Here is a 21,641-nt window from a genome sequence, read left to right as displayed (position 1 = left end):
CATACGGCAGGAGTAGTACTGCGGCCTGGTTGCTGGACCTCACGAATAGAAAGTCATGCAATTAGCTTGTTTATATGCAATTTACAGCAATGTCCTTTTTCAGTGAAATTTAACATCAGTAAGTTCACAGCGAGTAAGAGTTTTCCTTCCTTGACTGTGGGATTCCTCATCGGCAGCAGCGATGGCTGAGAATCAAACGTGCCACATTTGTTCAGAGGGGGTGACGGATGATGAGTATCGCAGGTAACGCCTATGTCTTTAGCTGCAACATGGATTAATCATAAAATAGCAGTATGCTTCTTTGCTTGTGGAGTATAGTATTGTCAATTCATGGTGTATCTGCCTTGCTTATGTTGCTGTTTGCGCACTGGTAACTCCGGCGGAGGCGAGAGCGAATGCTAAACCTCGTGAATTTCTATTATCCTTTTCTTTTGGTTGCATTCATCTTGATGAAGCAGAAATAAATGCTGCACCGTACCCTTCACCTCAGAGAGCTTACGTGCTCATATGCTGCCTGCCCGTCAAGTGGACACGCGTATCACGAAGAATGCATTACCAAGTATCTGAGGTCGCTGAAATCGCGGGTGGACTTGTTGGTGGGTGCAGATGTATGTGGGTCTCTCTTAGCCCCGTCAGTTGCGTTAGCCGGCAAAGGACTGCATTTGTTCCCTATCGTAGTCTTCTGGCTTGGCCCGCAAAGTCTCTTCATCACTATCCAAACATAAGCATTGATTCCATTTATGGGTTTACACTCTGACCCTCTGCAGATTGGCTATCAGTGTCCTTCAGTTTTAGACAACGGCAGTCGGTGTGGCGGCCGGATAACTGGAACACATCATCGTCAGCCTGTCAATCTGAAGAAAAAGCAGAAGCGAGTCGAAGCTGCGGCTGCCGCGGCCAAGGTGAAACCTGCCGCAGCTAAGGCTGGGCCAGCCGAGGCCAAGCCGGGTGTGGCCGCAGCTACAGCAGCTATGCGACCTGCCGGCGGGGCCCCAATGCGCCAAGCGGTGCCGCTTAAGGCCATCAAGCCCGGTAAGCGCATCCAGCAATACACTTTCCCTGTCCTTAACCTGTCCGGCCAGCTGCGTATGTCGACAGCTGTGTTTGCACGCATCATAAAATGAGGATTTCCGTTAACACCAAGCAGTTAGTTCATGATGACAATGCTGTTAATTTGGCACGTTATGTGCGTCAATGTCCTGCAGCCACGACCTATCGTCCCCTTTGTTACTACTATGTTGTGTTGTGCAGTGACAAATGCAGTGCCGGCCAGCTGTGTTAGCGTGGTGGTCCCCGGCAGCGGCGCTGCTGCTCGTCTGAACGGCACACCGTTGACTGTTAGCAAGGATAGCGCCATGCCGCCGGATTCGGTAGTACGGCAGCGCGTTATTCCTGGTTGGACCGGACCGGAAAAGTTGACCACGATCGACCGCTCAAAGATTGCGGCTCTGCAGGCGGAAGCAAAGGCAGCTGTGGGTAGGGGCTCAAAGCTTCAGTCAAGCAATGGTGCATCGTTCTCAAATACCAATGTCAGCGCCGGCCTGCAGGTCATGTCTGCAAAGAGTAATAAAGAGTTTGGAGGTGAGTGTGCCTGTGGACTGACTTGGATACGTTTCCCTTCTTAAGCTTCGAAGGGAAGTATTAAGCCAGAATCCAAATGAATACTTCTGTGAAAATGCTTTACTTTCAATGTGGGTGTTGCTGCCCTTCAAAGGTAAAATTCAGCTAATTTACAGCAAGTCAAGGTTCTTCTGAATTATCAATTCTCCTAGCGTTTTCGCCCAAATATTTGGTAGCAATGGAACATCCGTAAAGAGAATAAGGTTCAAGTTTTGAAGCAAAACTGGATTCCCAGTACTGTTCCTCCTTTTCATTGTCAGTATCTTTCAAATATTAGTCCGCAGCCCAAAATTTACCCACCAACTATTCAGACAAATTTTTTCATAGTTGGTGATTTCGTCCGATGCCAACTATTATTACTTTCGACTGCTTCCACATATATATAACAGCTTCCATGAAACTATCGGGATTACGGAATTACATTATTTTTAGGAGTAAGTGGGTGTGTGGAGTTCGTCCCCAAAACGCTATTATTATTATGACCGATATAACTATAAAACCACAAATTTTTTATAAGCAACCCCTATAACTAAAAGTTTTACTACTTCCTAGGCCTTTAAGCTCGGGATTCCTTTACTGCTTGCGGCCTACCATTTTGATGATAGGCTCCTTAGATTAAAATCCCTGATCCGGTGGCAAATTATTTGAGTTATTGAGTAAAATCATGTCCTCATAAATAACCAACTCATGTCCTCATAATTGATCAGGCAAATGAAAATTACTCAACATAGGAAAGGTGCTCAGGACAAGGAGGCAAGCTGATAAATATTCTGTGCCGAGGATGTGCTTTATCAACGAGCTAGATAGGATGGGTGCCGATTTTCTTTAGATGTGTTAAGAAAAGGATAGATTAGGGGTGGCGACCTAGTATCGCGCATGATGCAATTTACGGAAGCCAGGCAGCCAGTAGGATACCTAACCTGACCGCTGCACTTTCATTCCGCCTTCAACGCTACTGATCAAACGCACGACAGGAGGCTGCCAGCAGGTCATTACAGTTTGGCCTGCCTTGAGTGCGAGGTGGATTTTTTTTGCAAAATTCTAACAAAAACATTTTTGCTGAACGGATGCTTTGCAGATGTGTATGCACAACATTTGTCCAAATACCGTCTGAATGTTTATGATGATTTTTCGTCGGAAAATTCGGATATGTCTTTGTTTGTCATGGAAAAAAGGTAATGTGGGGTAATGTGACAAGACCTATCCACTTTGCCTCGCCATAGGAGCTCTTTTCATCCTTACTGCTGCGAAGGAGTTGGTAGTTAAAGAAGTTGATGTGTGATCTTAATCCAGTGTAGATGCGCATCCAGGGCCTTCGCAGATGCGCATCCGCTTTGTTACATACGCTCAACAGATCAGGAATGGGAGTTGATTATTGTCGGCGTTATTGTGGCTTTGCGATTGCCTTTGCTGGAAGTTTACCAGCCTACATGGGTTTTCCTCGTTAGCTTGCATTATGTTATCATCATATTCATCTCTTCCCACGCACGCACGCGTACTCTTATTGCAGGTTTAAGGCAGAGGGCTTGGACTCGAAAGACGACAACGACGTACATCTATCTGAGAAATCACAGACCTTTGTTCTCACCCAGGAGGATTTCCCTGAGATACAAGCGGCCTCCCTACCAGCTCGTTTCCCGGCTCCAGCTGCTGCTCAGCAATCGACGGTGGCGAAGTCGAACGCTGCTGATCTTGGCTCGGCCAATTTAAGGAGTACCAGCGCTTTGGCAGTCTCTGTCGAGGCGCCTTTTATCACCGATACCAAGCAGCGGCACCCGAGCCAACGCGCCGAGGAGGAGGTGCAACAGCAGCATCAGCAACAGGCTCAGGTGGCTGAAGTCAGTGTAAATGAGCAGCTTCAAGGTACCGTTCTGGAATCCACAGCAGCCCCTGCCGTTGACGACCAGGTCATTTATTACCACGAGCTCTGCCCAACAGTGGATGAGAAGTGGGCCGTCATGGACGCCTACGGAAGCTACATGTATGTAGAAGATGTGTATGGCCCAAACCCAGAGGTTGTGGAGGGCTTCGATGAGGCTACCGGCGTTATGAAATACTATGTGCTAGTACGAGAGTCCGTATGGAAGCAAATGCAAGCGGTGGCAGCTGCTCATGGCCTTTCTGGCGGTGATGAAGGTTTGCTTTACGCGGTTTCTAATGTGCCAGAGACAGCTGCTGCGCTGGCGCATCCCCTGGATGACGACGATAACAACATCTACCAGGAGCTCTCGCAACCTCAACCTGCGGACTCGATGGTGCCTGGCGGAGTTGTCAAGTCGGCAGCTTGTATTACCAACAACGTGTTTGGGAACGAGCCTGAGACCAAGGTTGCGGTATTTCATGGTGGTGTTGGTGATTCGACCTCGGTGACGGCTACGTTGGAGCTTGATAGCAGTGAGAGCGTGAACAAGGAACCGGTGACGGATGACCTAGGTGACCTCCTAGCGCTTTGCCTGGTCTCGGCGCCGGGCGCAATTGAGAATGCGCAGGATCTGGGTACCTGGCTGTCGCCGCCGTTGTCTATTTCATCCCAGCCGCGTGAGCAGGGCGTGTTGAATGGCAAGATGGCTTTCGCGAACAATCCGCATGGCAGCAGAGGGTACGTTGCGGATGCCCCGACAGGCACCGTGGACGATACAGCGGCCGAGGATGTCGATAGCCTCATGCAGCTGCTTTGCGTTTAAGTAGCTGCAAACGAAGATGTTTTAAGGGCGGGTCGTGCATGGTGGAAATTGCGGTATTACTTTTGTTTGTGAAAACAAAGGATTGTTTTTGTGTAGCCTTTTGGCAAAATGTCGGATTGACTGTCCTGGCAGCGGCCGCAAGGACTCGAGCTTTATTGTCCAAATGATCGTCATCTTGATTGGTGACTGGCGAGTAGGTCAGGTTGATTGGTGACTGGCTAGTAAGATCACCTTGCCCGTTCGCCTTGCCCGGTACCTTGGGCAGGCGTGTTAGGCAGTTCCACGCCACGCGGCCCCTGCTGCTAACCATGATAGGTGTGCGAACTCACGAATCCGCAAAGTCTGGAGCGCACGCAACGAGCGTAATTCAGTGGAAGGTCAATTTCTTAGGGTTGAATATGGGCGTGTTGTTGCATACCTTCTACACACCAGCTGTATCTTACATAATGGGCTGGTAGACATTGCCGCGCCTCGTCATCGTTACAACCTTGTAAGCAACCATGGCTTAATCGTCTATCCAACAGGTTGTGTTCCTTATCGCTGAAATAAGATATTCATTCCAAGCGAGCCCCGGAGCAGGAACCGATAGGAGGATATCTTCCACGTAGACCACAATCCATTGGTACCCGCGTGCTCCTAACATGACTTACCGCCCGGCGACATCGCCCGCATCAGCCCCTCCGCCACCGCCCGCATATCCATGGCTACCACCACAGCCACTTCCACAGCCAGCCGCGCCGAGCCGGCTGAGGAACAGCTCCTAGATACCTCGCCGTCCCTTCCTTCCTTACGCCAGGGTTGGCGTGTGGCCCTCAACTCCGCCTCCCCTCCGGCACCCTGCTGCTCCTGCATTGCATTGTGGCGACCCCGGGTAACGGTGTAGGAGGCGTCTGAGAGACAGGACACATGCCAACAGCGGTCACTGCAGCGAGGGAGGCGGGAGGCACCGATGCGGGCTGGGCCCCGATCCAGGTGCGCCAGCGTGATTTGAAACTACGGAAAACGTCACCCATGCGCAAGTGAAAGGAGACGCGTACATAGTTGATGGCTTTCGAGTTGGCAAAATCGTACGACCGTCTTTATGATTACGACAGCCGTACACTGTCCTGCCTGTGAGCTCCACTCAGACCCACCATTGAGCTCGAAAAGGAGCTGACCCCTGTCCGGTTTTGATGCCGCCCATCGCCGGTGACACCACCGTTGGCGTCACCGGCCAGTACGTCGTTTCCAAACACACACGCTCCACGGCGCTCTCCTATACAGGTGGGGGGAGAAGGAATAGAGGTAAAACATTATAAGCCGAGGAGGAATGGTGAAGGAGGATGGGAAGGAAAGCGTCATAGAGCTCGGACCCATCCCATCCCACCAATTCAGAGCAGCGTTAGGAGCACACGCTACACACCCTCCCCCACTACCCCACGAGCGGTTAATGTCGCCCATGCTCCACAGGGCAGTAGCTGTAGCAACAGCAAGAGCCATCGAGGCCAAGGAGATCACCATGCAGGCAACTCCGGTCGGTTCCGGTCCCCTCCTTCCCTTTCCCCGTTGGGTAATACACATCCATCGCACCAATCCCAAAACACCCACGCACCAGCACCCACCCTGGAGTTCCACCCGGCATGGCGCCACGTAATGCTCCAAAACTAAACTGCCCCAGGGCGATCCGCTGTCCGCCCACGTGTCGTACGCATCCCAAGCCCCGCTCACAGGCTCCCCCAGCTGGGTAAACGCGGGCTCCGGAATTCCGTTACGCCCCGAGCCCGGTACCAAAGCCGACGGCGGGGCTTGAAGCTGCTGCCCTTGCTTTTGCTTTAGCTTCTGCTTCTCTTTCCGCTGCTGCTGATCTTGTTGATGCTGCTGGCATTTCCAGTGCTGCAGATTCCAAATTGGGACGGGAGTCTGGACTGGCTCCGTGCTCGTGTTTTTATTTTGTGACCCGCTGTTTCCCGGCTGCATGCCCGTCACCACCGCCACCGCCAGCGGGTCCCCCAGCAGTAGGCCCCGGGGGGACTCCCTCCGCCAGCGGTCCAGGAAGGGGGCCAGGATGCCTGACGAGGGGAGAGTTGCGACAGCGGGTTAGTGGCGGCGGGGGGTAGGCCACCCAAAACACAACAACAGCGCGCTCCCTGCACGGGAAACCGTCGACCGTCTAAGAGCAGCAGGCGCAGCTCTAGGCATGAAGAGCCCCACCCCATCCCCCGGGGGTGCACGCACCCGCCAGAAAGCGACCTAGCAGGCCGAACCTGTCAGCTGCAACGTCCTCCTTCCCCTCCTCCACCGCCGCCGTCGCAATAGCTGCTGCAGCAGCAGCACTAGCAGTACACCCAGTGGTCGCCACAGCTATCAGTTCATCCACCACCTCCCAGGCCAGCAGGTTCCTCTGACAGCACCGCCAGGTGATTAGAGCGACCCGTGGGTCACTGCCGGCTACTCCGAATGGGGAGGAAGGAGGAGGAGGAGAACGAGATGGAGACGATGAAGAAGGCCATGTCGACTTGGCGTTGACATGCGGCGTGGCGGCTTTGCTGCTTCTCGCGCCGTTGTTGTCCGGAGCCCCGCCAAAGGCCTGAATCACCTCTGACGCTGCCTCGGGGTCCTGCTCGCGAGGACGGGGAGGTGGGGGAAGACGAACCAGGAACGAGGGAAGCTGCTGCCAGGGCAAGAGTGTACCAGATGTAGAACTGACCAAAAGGCGGGGGGGGGAGCTTGAGGCATTGAGAGGGACTTGAGGACGAGGTGAACGGGACCAGGACTGGGGTGAAAGTCTTCTAGACACGAATCTGCGGTTTCTCTCCCCCCCTCCTAAACCTGTCTCCCGCGGTTCCCCTTCACAACCCCAACCCTGGAGCCCCGCGGTGCCTATCATCCGCCCCTCCCCTCTGGGCAGTCAGTCGGTGGTCGGTTGCCAGTTGATCTCACCGTGTGGAAGTTGAACTCGGCGTACGGCGTAACGTTACCGCCGTACATTCCCTCCCCGCCCCCCAGCACTATGAGGCCCCGCACCAGGGAGGGTAGCTCGGGATCCAACCTGAGCGCCGCCGCCAGGTTGGTGAGGGGACCTGGGGGGGAAAGCGGGGTGGGAGGGATCAAGTCAAGGAGGGAGTAACCCTGCATCCGCCGTACGATGGAGGGGGTGACGGGGGCCGTGAGGGAATAGAGATGGAAGCAAGGGCGGCGGCGGCGGCGGCGGAGAATTGGGTGAGGAATAACCCCGCGCTCGCACCCGGCCAGCCCGCCAGTAAGTCAACCAGCCGTAAAATGTTCCGAGAGTCCGTCCGTCCGTCCGTCCGTCCGTCCGTCAGTCAGTCAGCCCAGCCAAGGTCATAAAAAGCTAACATGCCCAGTCCACCCAGTCGACCCGGCCATAAGTCAGCGACTCACCCAGGGCCACCACCACGAGCTGACCGGGGCGAGCACGAGCCGCAGCCACAAGTGCACTTGCAGCCGCTGCACCTGGGCCTGCAGCCGCCGCCGGGGGGGTTGCGGTGTTGGTGGTTTCGGCGCCCGGTGACGTTGTGGACCTCCTAGCCGGGACCTCAGACTCGGTGGGTGGCAGGTGGGGCACGTCCCCGAGCCCATCTCTTGTTGAGGGCGGCGGGCGGATAGGGATGTGGGGCGGGGAGGGCGGCGGGCAGTGGGCTACGCAGGTCACGGATCCGAAGGACCCACAAGTGGAGCTGGAGGAGGATGAGGAGGAGATGAGGAGGACGTATGTTGAAGAGAAGGGTAATAATCCCAAGAACACATTAATCCCAACCACCTCGTCATCACCCCTTCCTGTTCCCCCATCGCGCACCTGCCGTAATAGTACGTCAGCGGCTGCGGCGGCGACGCCAGCGGTTCATCCGCGCCGCCGTACACCGACACGCCGCCTATGGTAAAGGCCGGCGGCGGCAGCGGGCTGCTGGGGATGGTTTCACAGGAAGCGCTGACGCGGGGCTCATCACCCCCTGGCGACGGCGACGGCGGCAACGACGGGGAGCCGAAGGCCCCGGCGGTGGCGGCGAGCAGCACTCGGCCCATGTTGAGCAGCCCCTGCGCCACACCCTGCAAAGCAGGCACACGGGTTCCGGGATCGAGACCTGTCAGGGCCGAAAATCCTTCCGATGGTGGTTAAGGTAAAAGTGCCCCTAGTCGATGGACGGTGGTGACCTGGGATAAAGTTAACCTGCGAGCTGACCAGGAATGGAGTTGAGCCGCCGCCGCCGCCGTTGGATGCCGGTGGTGGGTGCGGAACCTGAGCGATCCACTGAGACGTTGACTAGGGTGACTAGATGAGGGTGCCCCGAAATACCGGGGAAGGCAGGGTAGCGGCCGCAGGTGAAGATGTGAAGATATGACCCCCCTGTCCCACACATCATACGGGATAGCAAAGCTCAGCACAGCTCAGGTCAGCTCAATTTGATCAGCTTGAGGACCAGTTAAGGGCTGGAAAGGGCGTCAGAGAAGAAGAGAGTTAAATCGAAGCAGAGAGGGGGCTGGGGCAAGGGAAACGGGGGATTCTAGGGTGTACAGGTCACGGAAGCCCGCAGGCTCGGCCGGCAGGCGGTACACGGTATCTTCTCGGATTACGATACGCACCCTGCCGTACGGGGGTATCCACCCACCACGTTGCCCCGAACTACAGATATGCCTGCCACTTCCACGTTGGGGTGTGACAGCGCCAGAGAGACGGCCAGCGCGTCATCAACACCCGAGTCCGTGTCAATCCATAGCCACGCCCGAGGAGGAGATGCGTCCAGGGAGGGAGAGGCGCACCGGCCGAGGTGGCCCACTGGCTGCGAACTCCTGTGTGCGCTCGTTGCATTACAACTCAGTTGGCTTGCGGATGGCATAGAAGCTGACTGGAGCTGAAAGGCACAGGACAGAACGCGGGTTCGGCCAGGCCAGGATGGCAGTCTTGAAGATAATCGTGGGAGAGTGTCTGCCGCTGTCGCCAGCCAAGACTTCATACTGGCAAGCAGTAAAAAGTTATAACGCAAGCACTTAAGAAACAAAGTGGTCAGGGGCCCAGAGACTACTTGCGATGGACGTGGTGATGTTTGTGAATTGCTGGAAAACAAGTGAATAGACTGTGACTGCACACCATTCTTTCGTACATAAAATAACTGAGATCACCTGCCCGCAAGAGCCACATGGCGGTCCCGTGCTACCTTTCATGCGCCCTGAACCTCCAGCTTTGTGGGCCTTACTACAAGTGTAATTCTTATCATCATATTGCAAAGGCTAAGAGGACGCCGGAGCATGATTGCCACTCGACAACATGCGTACAGTTCCAACTGCTAAAACTAAAACTCAGAGCGGAGCTAAAACTAAACCGGAGATTGTACAAGGGACCACACCCTTAAAGATGCATCTAAAATTTGTTCCATGCATTTCTAAATCCCGTGTCCTCTTTGGTAGCGACCTGGCCGACTGCACACTCCCTCCTCTGGCTCCCTGTTTCTAGCAACCGGCGGCGGCTTTACCGCTTGCATCCATGGAAAACCTAGGGCTCTCCCTGTGTGGAATGCAAAGCATTAGTGGTTGAGCTCCGGGGTACGGCCTTTTACACGCATCTTCCGTTGACTGTGCAAGCCTTTCCGCCAAAAGTCCATGCCGCTGCACCGCACCGAAAGGCGCCGCCAGAATGATTGCCGCCACGGAACTCCTGGTGGTCCGCATGCCCCGCAGTACATCCCACCGTTCAAACCTCTCTACCCCGGCGCAATCGCAATGCTCCTTCCTCTCATCAACACCCTTCCTTGCAATGGTTACGATACGATTTGAACTTTTAACTGCCTGACCGAAGAAGATTGCAACCAAGCGGTGATGAGAGCATATCAAGTAATTGGCGAAATCAGTGGATGAGAGCACCCTTAGCATCAGCAGCAGGCTCCTGATGAAAAAGCCATTTTTTAGGATGTCCACCTGGTGGCACACACAACACAACACAAAGAAGAAAAAACGCCACACGTCGCAATCACGCCAGGCACAGCGATAACAGGTCTTCAAAATCGTCGTCCTGATCGACTTCTCCTTGCGACGTCACACCCGCTGCCCCTGATTCCAGTCCTCCACCGACAGCTACCACATCACCCTTCCCGCCCCAAACGGCGCCGTATGAAGGAGCTTCAACCGCCGCCTTCTCCTCCGCGCTTGGTGCATCATGCAGTACCCATAACGGACCAGGTTGCACCGGTGCCTGCTGCTGCTGTTGCTGCTTCTGAAGTGCTTTCTGCTGCAGAGCCAGCTGCATCGATTTGCGCACAACGACATAGTAGGCCACGTTGCCCTCTTCATCCTGAAAGCCCGCATACTCCGGATCCGGTCCGTACAAATCCTCTACACGCGCAAAGCCGCCGGTCTGCTTGTCCAGCACTACGTAAGCCTCGTCGACATCCTTGTAGAGCAGGTCGTAATCGACAGCGGGGTCCGCCTCCTGGGCCTCGGTCTGTAGACCCGGAGTCGTGGGGGAGGTGGACACCGCAGAGCCGGGGGAAGCCGTTAGCGAGGACGCCGATTGCAATAGTCCAGACGACTGCGCCTCACTCCCAAAACTCAAGTTGTGGTGCAGCAGCCGCTGGTGCTGCTGCTCCTGCTGCTGTTCCTCCTGCCGCTGTTCCTCCTGCCACTGCTGTTGCTTTTTTAAAGTTGTGGGAGTCGCGCGCTCTGAAATGTCTTTGATGCCTACAGCAGTGTCCCCAGGCTGAACGTCGGCGTAAGCGCCTGCGCCAGAGGCATCATCGGTGTCCGTCAGAGCCTCCTGTGCCTTTGCCGTTTGGTCCGTGCCTGCTCAGTGTACCAGGGAAAATCGTAAATGGGGAGTCAAAACGTGAACTGGGTTTAAATGGAATGAGCGGGGAGGTGATAATGCATACGTGCAAGACTGCCAGAGAAGGGAAGGTGCACATGTGTCGCGGGGGACAAGGGGAAAGGAGGGGCATCGAGGGGTGTACCGACTTTGCACTTGCTCATTTCCCAGGATGGTAGACTGGCAGGCGTCCCGTAGACCCTTACGTGGGCTAGCAGATAAAACTCCATTTCATAATCATTCATAATCATCTAGAACACAGCTGAGAATTATTAAGATTTCTTCCAGCTGCAATTTTCTGATAAACAACCAGAGCATGACCGGGGGTATCCGAAACCAAGCCCGAAATAACTCCTTAGGGGTTACGGATGCACGCTGCAAGGTGCAAAGCTTTACTAAGGTCCATTGCTCCCGCAGCAGTATACATCTCCCATCCTGCCGCAGCGCCCGCCCCTACATCACACATCCCGTGTGCCGCAATCCTTTGCGATGCAAAATGCAAAACTGATGACATGTAAAATGGGTAATGGCGGTCCACATCTGGACCCACCAACAACAGCCTTTCGTGAGCCGCCTGTCGATGTTCCTGCCGTCGCACGGTTGGCCAACGTCATTTTCTCCTTGGCTCGCAGCTCTGCCACAAGGGCGCGCTGCTGCTGCAGGTTGGACACGCCGGTGGGTACCTTCACGGTATCAGTCCAGCCGGGAATAACTCGCTGCCGTGACACAGGCTCCGGAGCCATCGTTAAGTTCTTCGGCACGGCTGATGCAGCGCCGGCTTGGTTAGGAGCGGGTGGGACATTCCAGGCCTTGGTCTCGGATGGCTTCTTGGCGCCAGGGGATTGGGTCTGCGTGAAGAAATCCCTTATGCTGCACCAAGGGAAGGGGAAGGAATCAACACGGTGCGCAGAGGAAACGACACACGTTGCGGTGGGGATTCGCCAAAACGAGCAAGATGATTCCAATATTTTATGGTAGGACCAATTTTAAGCAATTTGGCAAAATAAACCGGGTCATGCGAAGGAGCGAAAAACAGAAGACAGGAACAGAAGACAGCAAAGCTTTCAGTATAGTTTCTGGCACATACGCACATACTCGACCCGAACATTAGGATCGGGCACAGCATCTCAGTTATTGGGATTGTGTGAGCCGTTCTTTCCATCACCCAGTCGTTTGGGGCCCCCCTTAGTGACGCCAAAACACCTGTGTCAATAAGACCACTTACGTCTGGCGTCGTGGGAGGGCGGTCTGTTCGCTGGCATCGCTTTGCGAGTCACTTTCATCCGCGCCGCGTCTTGGAGCACGTTTGCCTGATGTACGGAACAAACCACCAAAAAGAGCCATCATAAGACCTCATGTACGACCAGCCGGAGAAAGCTGTTTTAGACTTTCATGTACGGCAGGTTTGAAAAAGCGGTAAAAATCTCAGAGAGCACGAGGGGGGTTTAATTAGGTGTGATCAGCCGTGCGCGCTGAATGAATGCCGGTCAATAGGCAAAAACTGTTTCCACAGCGTACGCAGAAGGTGCAAGCATCGGCGAAGACGATAACCCTAGTCCAGAGCGCAATATCTCCGTTCGGTGGATGAAATGCGATGGTCTCCCATTCCCCATACTTAAGGCAGAGGCAGCGAAATTCCATCTGGGTCAGACGCGTTTCTCACCTATTTGTCGGAAATTATTAAAATCGTCGAAGAAACTCTCTCTTTCCTCTCCGTTGCTTGATTTGGTAGCGGCTGCTTGCCCAGGGGCTGTACGGTGATGAATGATGACCCCCGGTACCGGCGGACGTTGCGCGGCTATAACCTTGGTGACCTTCGGCGGCTTAGCAGCCGGCACTGGAGCAGGGGCAGCTCGCGCTGCATTGAGCATCACGTTTGCCGTGATTGCTGCTTGCTTGTTCAGTTCTTTCTTCTTTGTATTCGCGGGAAGCCTGGAATGCGTCTTCTTTACTGTCCCAGGACATGGCTTCCCATTGGGTTGTGTTCCTGGGCAGTCAAAGCCGGTCTGCGCGGGAATTGGGAGGTTCTACATACCGACGGCGATGTACTGCAAGATACTTGAGGGGTTGCTTTCAAGGCGCCACACCAAAAAGGAGGTCAGCTGCATATTCATGAGTTCCGTCTCCACGGATAAGCTGGAATACCACGTGCTACTGCGCACGCCGGACCCGTGTTACCTTTTGGCCAGTCCCATGGCCGCGCTTCCTTAAGTAGCGTTCGATGCATTGTTCGTGAAACCAGTTCCCCTGGCAGTTACGACTGCAGTCCAGCTCCCTAGCAATAGATGTCGCAAGCGGGGGCACGCAGTTCGAGATGATGGGAAAATTATGAACGAAGACAATTCCACTCACAGCAGCAAACTATCCACTATGACACCGAGACCATTCATGCGCCCGCGTGTGCTGCCATGCTGTGTGCTCTGCCATCAACGCCACATCACGATGGCGTTCACGTTCCGGTCTCTGACACCAAGCCCCAGTTACATCAGCTATAAATGCTCAAGGGACTTGGCGATGTGATGCGCCCTTCCAAAGGATTTCCGACGCCGTTCTTCCGACGCCACAGGGCAAAGTGCAGTCATAAACAGAGGGACCATCCTATACAGCTTTGATTTAAGCGCTCTGCTAATGGGCTGGCGTCTCGCGTACACGGCAGCTGCTACCTGTAAAAATCGTCGGGTTCAACAGCCTCCATGCAAAGTCCGCAAATAACCTCCGCCATCGCTGACCGTGAAGTTGTTAAAAAGTGTTGGTTCGCAAGTATGAGCTAGGATATGGCCTTTGAGAAGGGATATGGCCTTTGAGAAGCAATTCGCTTTAGCTGAGGACTGGCACCGCGGAACCGCAACAGGTAAGCTTTACACCTTTCAATTGCAATCAACAAACAGTCTGTGCGCACTGCAACAAATATGCAGATGAGAAAGCGTATGCACGGGCTTGATAATAATGGTGTGCTGCTCCTCAGCCGTACGGCAGGGTACCGGAAATCTGCAACCTGCTGAAATGTGTGGACGCTTTATTTTATCTGCAACATTTGTCACGTTATAAACAAGTGATCGACCATTTGTCCTGCATACAATGACTATTTATTATATGGCGTTACAGTGGATCTGACTGCAAGCTGACAGTACCAAGGCCATCGCCGTACTACAGCCCGGACAATACCAAACGCCCAGAGTCGCTGCCCACTGCTGTAAGTAGAGGCCATCCTGTGCTCGGGGGCCAGGATTATGTTAGGTGGTAGCTTGACAAGCGCCGGCAGCCCTATTAGCCATCTACTGCTATGCGCCCCATTCCTGACTACGGCCCCGGGCTTTCAAACAGCTGGCTGGGATGGGGATTCCTATGCATCGCCTTGCCCATGTTTGGCAAAAGTAGACAATCACCAAAGGAAACAGAAATGCGACCACAAAGTCCTACCCTCAATGGCCCGGAAAGAAAACTTCAAGAGCCCGGCTCTTCAACTGGGTCCGACTCCGCCACCAATTGGACTGTGGCCATGTGCACAGTCAGGTGCACATATCTCACAATGTGTGTTTTTGGACGGGTCGGATCAGCAGGTTCAGCCACACCCAGGGGAACGGGGAGCCTGGCAACCCAATGGCCTCAAAACAACGGGTTACCTACGCCTCCGGCTGCTTTCTGAGCTTCCGCGGCGTTGGAAAGGCAATTCGCAAGGTGCTCGGCCTCGTTGCGATATGCAGCGCGACAACATGGTACACGAAATGGCTGACTCATGGCGGGCCACCAGGCTCCTGGACGCTGCCGGCGGTTTAAGGGCCGGACCCGGACTCGTGGCCTTGTACCGGCCATGTTAGCACCACCCACTCCCACCTTTTCTACGATACCGGCACCCTTGCAAAGCGGACAGCTGAGTGAATACTTATTCATGTTGACTCGAGGGACTGGCCAGCCAGACAGCCTGTACCGCTGGCAGTTACAAGGTCAATTCGCCATTCGATTCGTGGACGACCTAATGGTCATTTCCACTACTACCAAGACGAAAACAAATGACGTGACGGGGCCTCCTTGACCATTCCCCGCACTCCTTGCCACATCCTTTTTTTCGTGAATGCGTTACCCCAGGTTACCCCACGTCCTTACCAAAAACCCGCTTTTGTATCTCCTTCCCACTGACAAGGAGGCGCACTCAAATGCAAATAGGAAAATAACTCATTGGATGGCAACGAATCACTGGTGCTCCATGCACTGTGTAGGGTATATGCCGAAAAGTGCCGCTAATACCCATGCCACGGCCCTGACAGGGCCAAAAAAAACACAGAGGGGCTCCCCTCCCTGAGGAGAGATCCCCTAGGTGGATTGCTGCATCGCAAACTAAACGGCGTGTTACTCGCCCTTTTTCATCGCACCTCGCTCCCTCAACCCTCCTTGAAGATAAGGCTTTGGGATTTTTGTTTCCTCTTTCCTCTTAAGTATCCGTCCCCCTACCACCGTGGATTAGAAGGGGTTGTGGAATATACACAATTATCATGAAACACGAAGCCCCAATACCTCCCAGTCACTCGCTGGATGTCGGACGACAGGACTGGCTCAACAACCAATACGGGGCAGGTCCAAGGACCTCTGTCCCTTACAGTCATCAGTACAGAACGCAAAGCAGAAGCTTTTGCGTCTGTTCAATATGTTATGACAGATGTTAATTTTGGTTGGTCGTTCAATTCACCGTCGGTCTGCTAGTATGATGGTCTTTATGATGATGATTTTACACGTTCTCCGTGTTTTTTATCCCGGTCTGAAGGCTAACCGATTCCGCCCATTCATCCGACAGCCACCATGAAAAGGATCGAGACAGTCAAGGGCAAAATATATTGCTCCTGCGGAAGCCCCATCTAGAAATGGTTGCACATGAAGGTTACAAGTTTTTAGACAACTATATGAATAATGCAGATGGTCTGCAACTGTAAATTGAAGGTACCGTTAGCAGGTACCGTTAGCACTGAAGTCGCTCGCGCCGTACCGGTTGCGGAGCAGGCTTCTCCGCGAGAGGTCCTTCTCTAGGCCTCATTCTTATTATCGGTAATTCCGCTCTGCGATCAGGGGGTCTAGGACTGTGCTTTTATGCCAAGGGGCATATGCGACAATTACTGAATTCCGACCTTCGTTTTCTCCTTCAATTGCTCATCAATTAATGGTGGCATACTAACGCATAAAATGCGCCGGGTTTGGGCGGGCAGGATTTTAACTCACACGCCGCCGTATTGAGGTCTCGCAATTCTAGGGAGGGATTGCCGAGGGAAAGACAGGCTTTTGAAGAACGGTTTGAACGTAAAGGAGCTTAGATACATCATGAATCTTGGTCAGGTGGATGCTGCGACGGTGCGGACTTCACCGTCGCCCATCGGGCGCTCGTTGCAGCGGCCGCAGCACCCTGCTGCGCCGTGGCCGCCGCTCATCCGCAGCAGCACTTGGCGCCTGGTCGGCAAAAAGTGCAGTTCAGCCACCACGAACGCCGAATTCGGGAGACGGCGACGGCCGGGCCACATTGCCCTCGCTGCCGCAGCTTCACCCGCAGAAGGTTCCCGCCTTGCTGCTGGCACCGATATCCCACAGCACCAACAACAGCAACAACAGCACGCGCTTTCGCAGCAATCTTTTAAGCTGGACGAGGATGCGGCCCTCCTATCAAACTTCCATCGTCTGGATGTGGCATCCCGGTCCAGCGGGGTGGTTTCGGAGCCCGGCAACGTGTTTTCGGAGCGCTTCATCACTGACTCCCGGGAGCTGCACCTCGTGGGTGCGGGACTGCCGATAATTGACGGGGTACGTACGGCGTCGTACTGCAGAGAGAGATCATATACCGCTACAAGGACTAAATGGATGGCTGACCAGCCCCACCTACCCCCCTATACCTCTGCGTAGACCGCCACCACGGGCATAGTCGGCCCCCGGTGGTGGCGTGTCAAAACCCAGTCCCCGCCACCAGCTCCGACCCGGCTGGTGTTCCCAACTGTAGCTACATAGCTGTAGCAGTAGCAGTAACTGGCTGGCCACATTTGATTCATCAGCGGTGATTCATCGCTGCGTATCTACGGTGTTGTCTGCTGCTACTGCTGCTGCTGCTCCCGTTGGCAGGTTGGGCCCTGAAACCCCCACCCACCCCTCCCTCCACCCCGGGAGCTCCCGGACCCTGGTTTCCCCCGGGGCTCCTTCCCTGGACAGTTGTCCGCCCGCACCGCCCCCCGCACGTCTCATTTCCCTTTGAGAGGCACTTCGACCGAACCACATACATACACACATACATACATACATACATACATACATACATACATACATACATACATACATACATACATACATACACACCGACACACCTAACTAAACACCCCAGCACACCTCCTACACATACACACACACCCGGCATCACCACCACCACCACCATCTCGCTTTGGCTCCCTCAACGCGCCCTTGCCGGTGGTTCATATGACCACTCCGCCCTCCGCCTCTCCCTCCATTTGCCTTTGCCCGCCCTTCCCCATCCCGACTTGCCCCGCTGCCCCACAGCCCGAATGGCCCGATCAGTACTGGAATGCGCTCAAGGTGCGGCTGTGGGGGTTAACTTGTACATTATCTACATTATCTACATTTTTTGTAATTGTGTGTTATGTAGAAGTACCTATGTATACTTTCATATGTAATGTGAATACAATATAATATATATATATTATATATATATATTATATATATATATTATATATATATTATATATATATATATATAATATATATATTATATATATATGCGTTTGCATGTTATTGCACGCAAGACCGTAAGAGGATACGGCGGAGAGCCGCGTGTATGTATGCATGTATGTATGTATGTATGTGGAACCTTACTCTAACATGTAAGGGGACTCTGTAAGGTTGGTGAGTACCCGAGGGCTGGCGGCCTGAAGAGGGGTGTGTGCAGGGAGTGGTGGAAGGGTTGGTGGTTGGTGGTTGGGACCGGGTGATGGGACGAGCATGGCTGGATTTCCCGCCAAGCGGGCAGATCGGACATGGCCCTCCCGCGCCCCTCCCGGTCTCATTACATTCTGTTGCTGGCTCTCTTGTTGGTTGGTTGGTTGGTTGGGTCATGCTAGGCTCTGGAAAAGTCGGGGGAGGGGAGAGAGGGGTGTGTGGGGGGGAGGAAGGGGAGGGGCGAGGGAGGGAGGGACAGGAAACAACCGGAGCCGGACCCGGGGTTTGGGGGGGGGGGATTGGGAGAGGCTGGGGTGCTGTTGCTGGTGGACCCCGCCGGACGTATCCAGTACGAACAAAACACACGGACACCTCCGGTTTCTCTCTCTGACATTCCGGCTTCTCCCCTTCCCCTTGCCCCCCGGCCCCCGCCACCACCTCCCAGCTCTCGCGATCCGTCATGGAAACGCAATGCCACGCCCTTTTCGCTACCTCCCATGCTCGTTAAGTTTTCACCCGCCGTACTATGTCGTACTATGTCGTACTTGTTTCCCTCAGGCTATGTCCGCCGGTCGCCCGGTGGACCTTCCTCGACCCCACCCCAAGTTCACGCAGCAGGTGAAAGGGGGGAGAGACCGTGTGTGTGGGTGTGGGTGGGTGGGGGGGGTGGGAAATAGGTGGGGGGGAAGTTGGGGGGGGGAAAAGGGGAGAAATCAACCAAGCGTCCGAAAGAAAGGGGACGCTACTTGCACTGAAAGATTCACAACAATCTTTCATTGCGCGATGTAAGGAAAAAAAGTCCCATTCCACCCTTTCCGCCACCACCAACTTCCCAGCCCGCGCATCAACATCTATTCTCGCTTCCTCCCATTCCCTAGTTTCCCTTCATCCCCGTGACGACCATTTGGCACATCACCTCCGTTTTATTTCTTTTTTCGTTTTATTTCTTTTTTCGTTTTATTTCTTTTTAATCATTCTCATTCCTCGCGTCTCGCTTCGTTTCCTTTCAGGATTTGGAGCGCCTGGCCTCCTCCTCCGAAACCACGGGTCCCCGCCTAGATGACCTGGTTCTGGAGCATGTGGAGCGGCTAACAGATCAGCCGGTGGACCTGAGTCTGAGGGCTTCGCAGCAGCAGGCGGAGGTGCGGCGGCGGCGGCTGGAGGCGGGACAGGCTCTGGGGGCACTGGGGGAGCAGCAGCAGCAGGGGGAGGAGGTTGATGAGGCGGCGGTGGAGGCGGTGCGTGGGGCGACCCCGGACGGTGTGGCGCATGCCTTTCGATACATTCCCCGATCTGTGTTGGGGGACTACAGAACCGAGGTGCGCTTTTCAAGGAGGGGTCTGGGGGGAGGAGGGGGAAAGACGAACCACGAAGGAGGGAGGAGGGGGTGGGTGGGGGGTTTTGGGTTTGGCGTGGGATTATGCGATAGTGATGGTGATCATGATGACGACGATAATGCACGAAACAAAGCATCAGCTGCATACATGCCCCAAAGCATGCACAGTGGATAGCTGGACGGGCTAAGAGCCATATTTACGGACGGACAGACAGATAGACAGACAGACGGGGGCTCATCCGCCGCGCCTTCCGGAAAACACACGCAGGTGGAGCCCGATTGGCGGTCCATGCCGCAAATGAGTATCGTACAGCTGTACGAGGGGTTACGGCAGCGCAACTGGACGAGCAGTCACTACCGTCCTGATGCTGTCCCCTGGCGCATCCAGTTTTTCACATGCGACTACCTGTGAGTCGGGGAGCCGGGCGGAGGCGGGGGGTGGGGGGGCCGGGGCCGGGGCCGGATTTCGAAAAGATAATGGTCACGATCGTCATGATAATCGATATCTGAAATTGCATTACAGGAAGGGACATATCCGCACATATCCGTACATATCGCTTTGAGGCTCATCTTCGCAGTCTTATCTATGTCCTCACTTTTCCCCCCGCCGCCCTCCCCCCGTTTACCCCCGTGCCCGTCGACGACCCTAACCCGCCTGTGCTCGTCCCATCGTCCCACCCTGGAGCCCGCATTAGTCATGACGGCGTCACTGGCTGGCCGGGATGGCGGGCGGTGGTTTCGTACAGAGGTAGTGTACGGCATTGGGTTGACATGCCCGAGGAAGGCGAGCTGGTGCAGCTGGAGGACCAGGTGCGTGTGAAGGACGTGTATGTGTGTATGTATGTATGTCTCTGTCTGCGAACGGCCTGACGGATCCGTACTTGTGTGTCTCATTTCTCCCCAGCTTCCCACCCACCCCCCTAGACCTGCCAAACACAAAAAACGGCATTTTAAATGATGCAGTCGATATTTACTTGTACGACTCTTTCATAACCCGTTGACGCTTTCCCTCTTCTCCACCCCCGGAGATGCTTGAGACGTTGGCGATTGTTACATTGACGTTTGCATGTATATATATCCCCTTCACCTCTTCTTGCATAAATCCCCATTGGTTCGTGGTTCGCCTTCCCTCCTTTTCGGCTGTGTTTCCTAAATAGGATTCCCCATTCGTCAGTCCTTCCCCCTCCCCCCTGGCAGCAGCTTCACTCGTTTGTGGTTCGTCTTCCCCCCTCCCCCCCCCCTCCCCCCAGTCTCCCCCCGCGGACCTGACAGATCTGGGTTATCGACACGTGTTCGCCCAGCTCTACCAGGCGTACGAGGCGAGATACCCGGCCGACCTGGTCGCAGCCATTTACAGCAGCGGGGGCAGGGCGCGGAGGGAGCTGGCGGCGGTGGCGGCGGAGGCGGGGGGCTTGCCGGTAAGAGGGAAATGCGTGCTGTACGACATAGACACATCATACGACGGACACGTCGTACGTGTCGTACATGTTAGGCAGGCATTGAGTCCCTTCATAATCCTGTAAACGACTCCTGTCATGGCGGCCGATCACTCTCCCCCTCTCCCCCTATCTCTACCCTTACCCACAAACCCATCTATCCGTACATCTTAATAACCCCCCCACCCCGCGCAGCACGAGACGCCGGCGTTGCGTCACCTGGACGTGTCGTACCACAGTACGGGCAATCCCGTACAGGATCCCGTAACCGCCTGGTTCATCCGTCCCACCCTGGACGGCATCAAGCAGGCCTTGCGGTGAGAACATGTGGATACTTACTGAAGGGAGGTGGGGAGAGGGGGGGGAAAGGGTGTTTTGCTGGGAAGGCGTCGTACCACGGCTACAAAAAATGCGCCGATCGACGGACGTGAGGATTCAGTGGTGCACCCGGGATTCAGCAGGAGGGAGGGGGTTGGGAAAAACACAGCTTGGCCCGGGGGACCGACCGGGGGACCGACCGGGGGGTTGGGGTGATGTGAAGCGGGGGAGGGCGATGAGGAGAGAGGGGGGTGAGGAAGGGAGGGGCTTTTATTGCGGTTCGGGGATTGGTTGAAGCGGTTGAGCTGAATGTGGTTGCATTTGGGGGGGGAAGGGTGGGGGAAGAGGCAATGTACGGACACCCGTAAACCCCCCACCCCACGTGTGTTTCGCTGCGCGCTACGTGTCGGTTTTACTCTTTTCCCCCCTCCCCCCCGCCCCGCGTGTCTCTCCTCCCCCTTTTTCCAGCTGGGGTTTGGATCACAGCGGCCTTCACGAGCTGCGTGGCCTTCGTGACGTGTTGATGCCCGAGGGCGC

The 21,641-nt window shown here is 54.9% G+C and overlaps 5 protein-coding genes across 5 annotated transcripts in view; 3 read left to right on the top strand and 2 right to left on the bottom strand.

The window, feature by feature from the left end:
• Positions 1-181: 181 nt before the first annotated feature.
• Positions 182-4,304, top strand: VOLCADRAFT_91563 (uncharacterized protein; the record flags this gene model as incomplete). The annotated part of the gene is made up of 6 exons (XM_002951055.1): positions 182-243; positions 491-596; positions 768-1,032; positions 1,252-1,581; positions 2,595-2,640; positions 3,131-4,304. 6 exons carry the CDS (start codon positions 182-184, stop codon positions 4,302-4,304), a joined length of 1,983 nt encoding a protein of 660 aa, XP_002951101.1.
• A 325-nt stretch (positions 4,305-4,629) lies between these two features.
• On the bottom strand, positions 4,630-9,517 carry VOLCADRAFT_91562 (uncharacterized protein; the record flags this gene model as incomplete). The annotated part of the gene is made up of 10 exons (XM_002950955.1): positions 4,630-4,646; positions 4,955-5,226; positions 5,671-5,761; positions 5,906-6,352; positions 6,519-6,900; positions 7,224-7,363; positions 7,686-7,981; positions 8,101-8,351; positions 8,912-9,154; positions 9,497-9,517. The coding sequence occupies 10 exons, from the start codon at positions 9,515-9,517 to the stop codon at positions 4,630-4,632; spliced, it is 2,160 nt and encodes a 719-aa protein (XP_002951001.1).
• Positions 9,518-10,266: 749 nt separating this feature from the next.
• VOLCADRAFT_91561 (uncharacterized protein) lies at positions 10,267-12,441 on the bottom strand (the record flags this gene model as incomplete). Its single annotated transcript, XM_002950954.1, has 3 exons — positions 10,267-11,075; positions 11,648-11,967; positions 12,323-12,441. The coding sequence occupies 3 exons, from the start codon at positions 12,439-12,441 to the stop codon at positions 10,267-10,269; spliced, it is 1,248 nt and encodes a 415-aa protein (XP_002951000.1).
• Positions 12,442-12,864: 423 nt separating this feature from the next.
• On the top strand, positions 12,865-13,308 carry VOLCADRAFT_91560 (uncharacterized protein; the record flags this gene model as incomplete). The annotated part of the gene is made up of 1 exon (XM_002951054.1): positions 12,865-13,308. The coding sequence occupies one exon, from the start codon at positions 12,865-12,867 to the stop codon at positions 13,306-13,308; it is 444 nt and encodes a 147-aa protein (XP_002951100.1).
• Positions 13,309-16,404: 3,096 nt separating this feature from the next.
• VOLCADRAFT_104954 (uncharacterized protein) overlaps positions 16,405-21,641 on the top strand; it is a gene marked incomplete at both ends in the record, with an annotated part of 13,962 nt that continues 8,725 nt past the window's right edge. The window contains 9 exons of the mRNA XM_002951053.1: positions 16,405-16,852; positions 17,620-17,655; positions 18,460-18,632; positions 19,025-19,252; positions 19,327-19,333; positions 20,036-20,160; positions 20,379-20,468; positions 20,601-20,768; positions 20,982-21,103. Coding sequence (XP_002951099.1) covers positions 16,405-16,852; positions 17,620-17,655; positions 18,460-18,632; positions 19,025-19,252; positions 19,327-19,333; positions 20,036-20,160; positions 20,379-20,468; positions 20,601-20,768; positions 20,982-21,103 — 1,397 coding nt within the window. The remainder of the gene's footprint in view (positions 16,853-17,619; positions 17,656-18,459; positions 18,633-19,024; positions 19,253-19,326; positions 19,334-20,035; positions 20,161-20,378; positions 20,469-20,600; positions 20,769-20,981; positions 21,104-21,641) is intronic.

This window comes from Volvox carteri, assembly GCF_000143455.1.
Source record: "Volvox carteri f. nagariensis unplaced genomic scaffold VOLCAscaffold_21, whole genome shotgun sequence".
In the NCBI taxonomy this organism is placed as follows: domain Eukaryota; kingdom Viridiplantae; phylum Chlorophyta; class Chlorophyceae; order Chlamydomonadales; family Volvocaceae; genus Volvox; species Volvox carteri.
The sequence above is the reverse complement of the archived record's forward strand: the minus strand, read 5'-3'. Positions and strand labels throughout refer to the sequence as shown.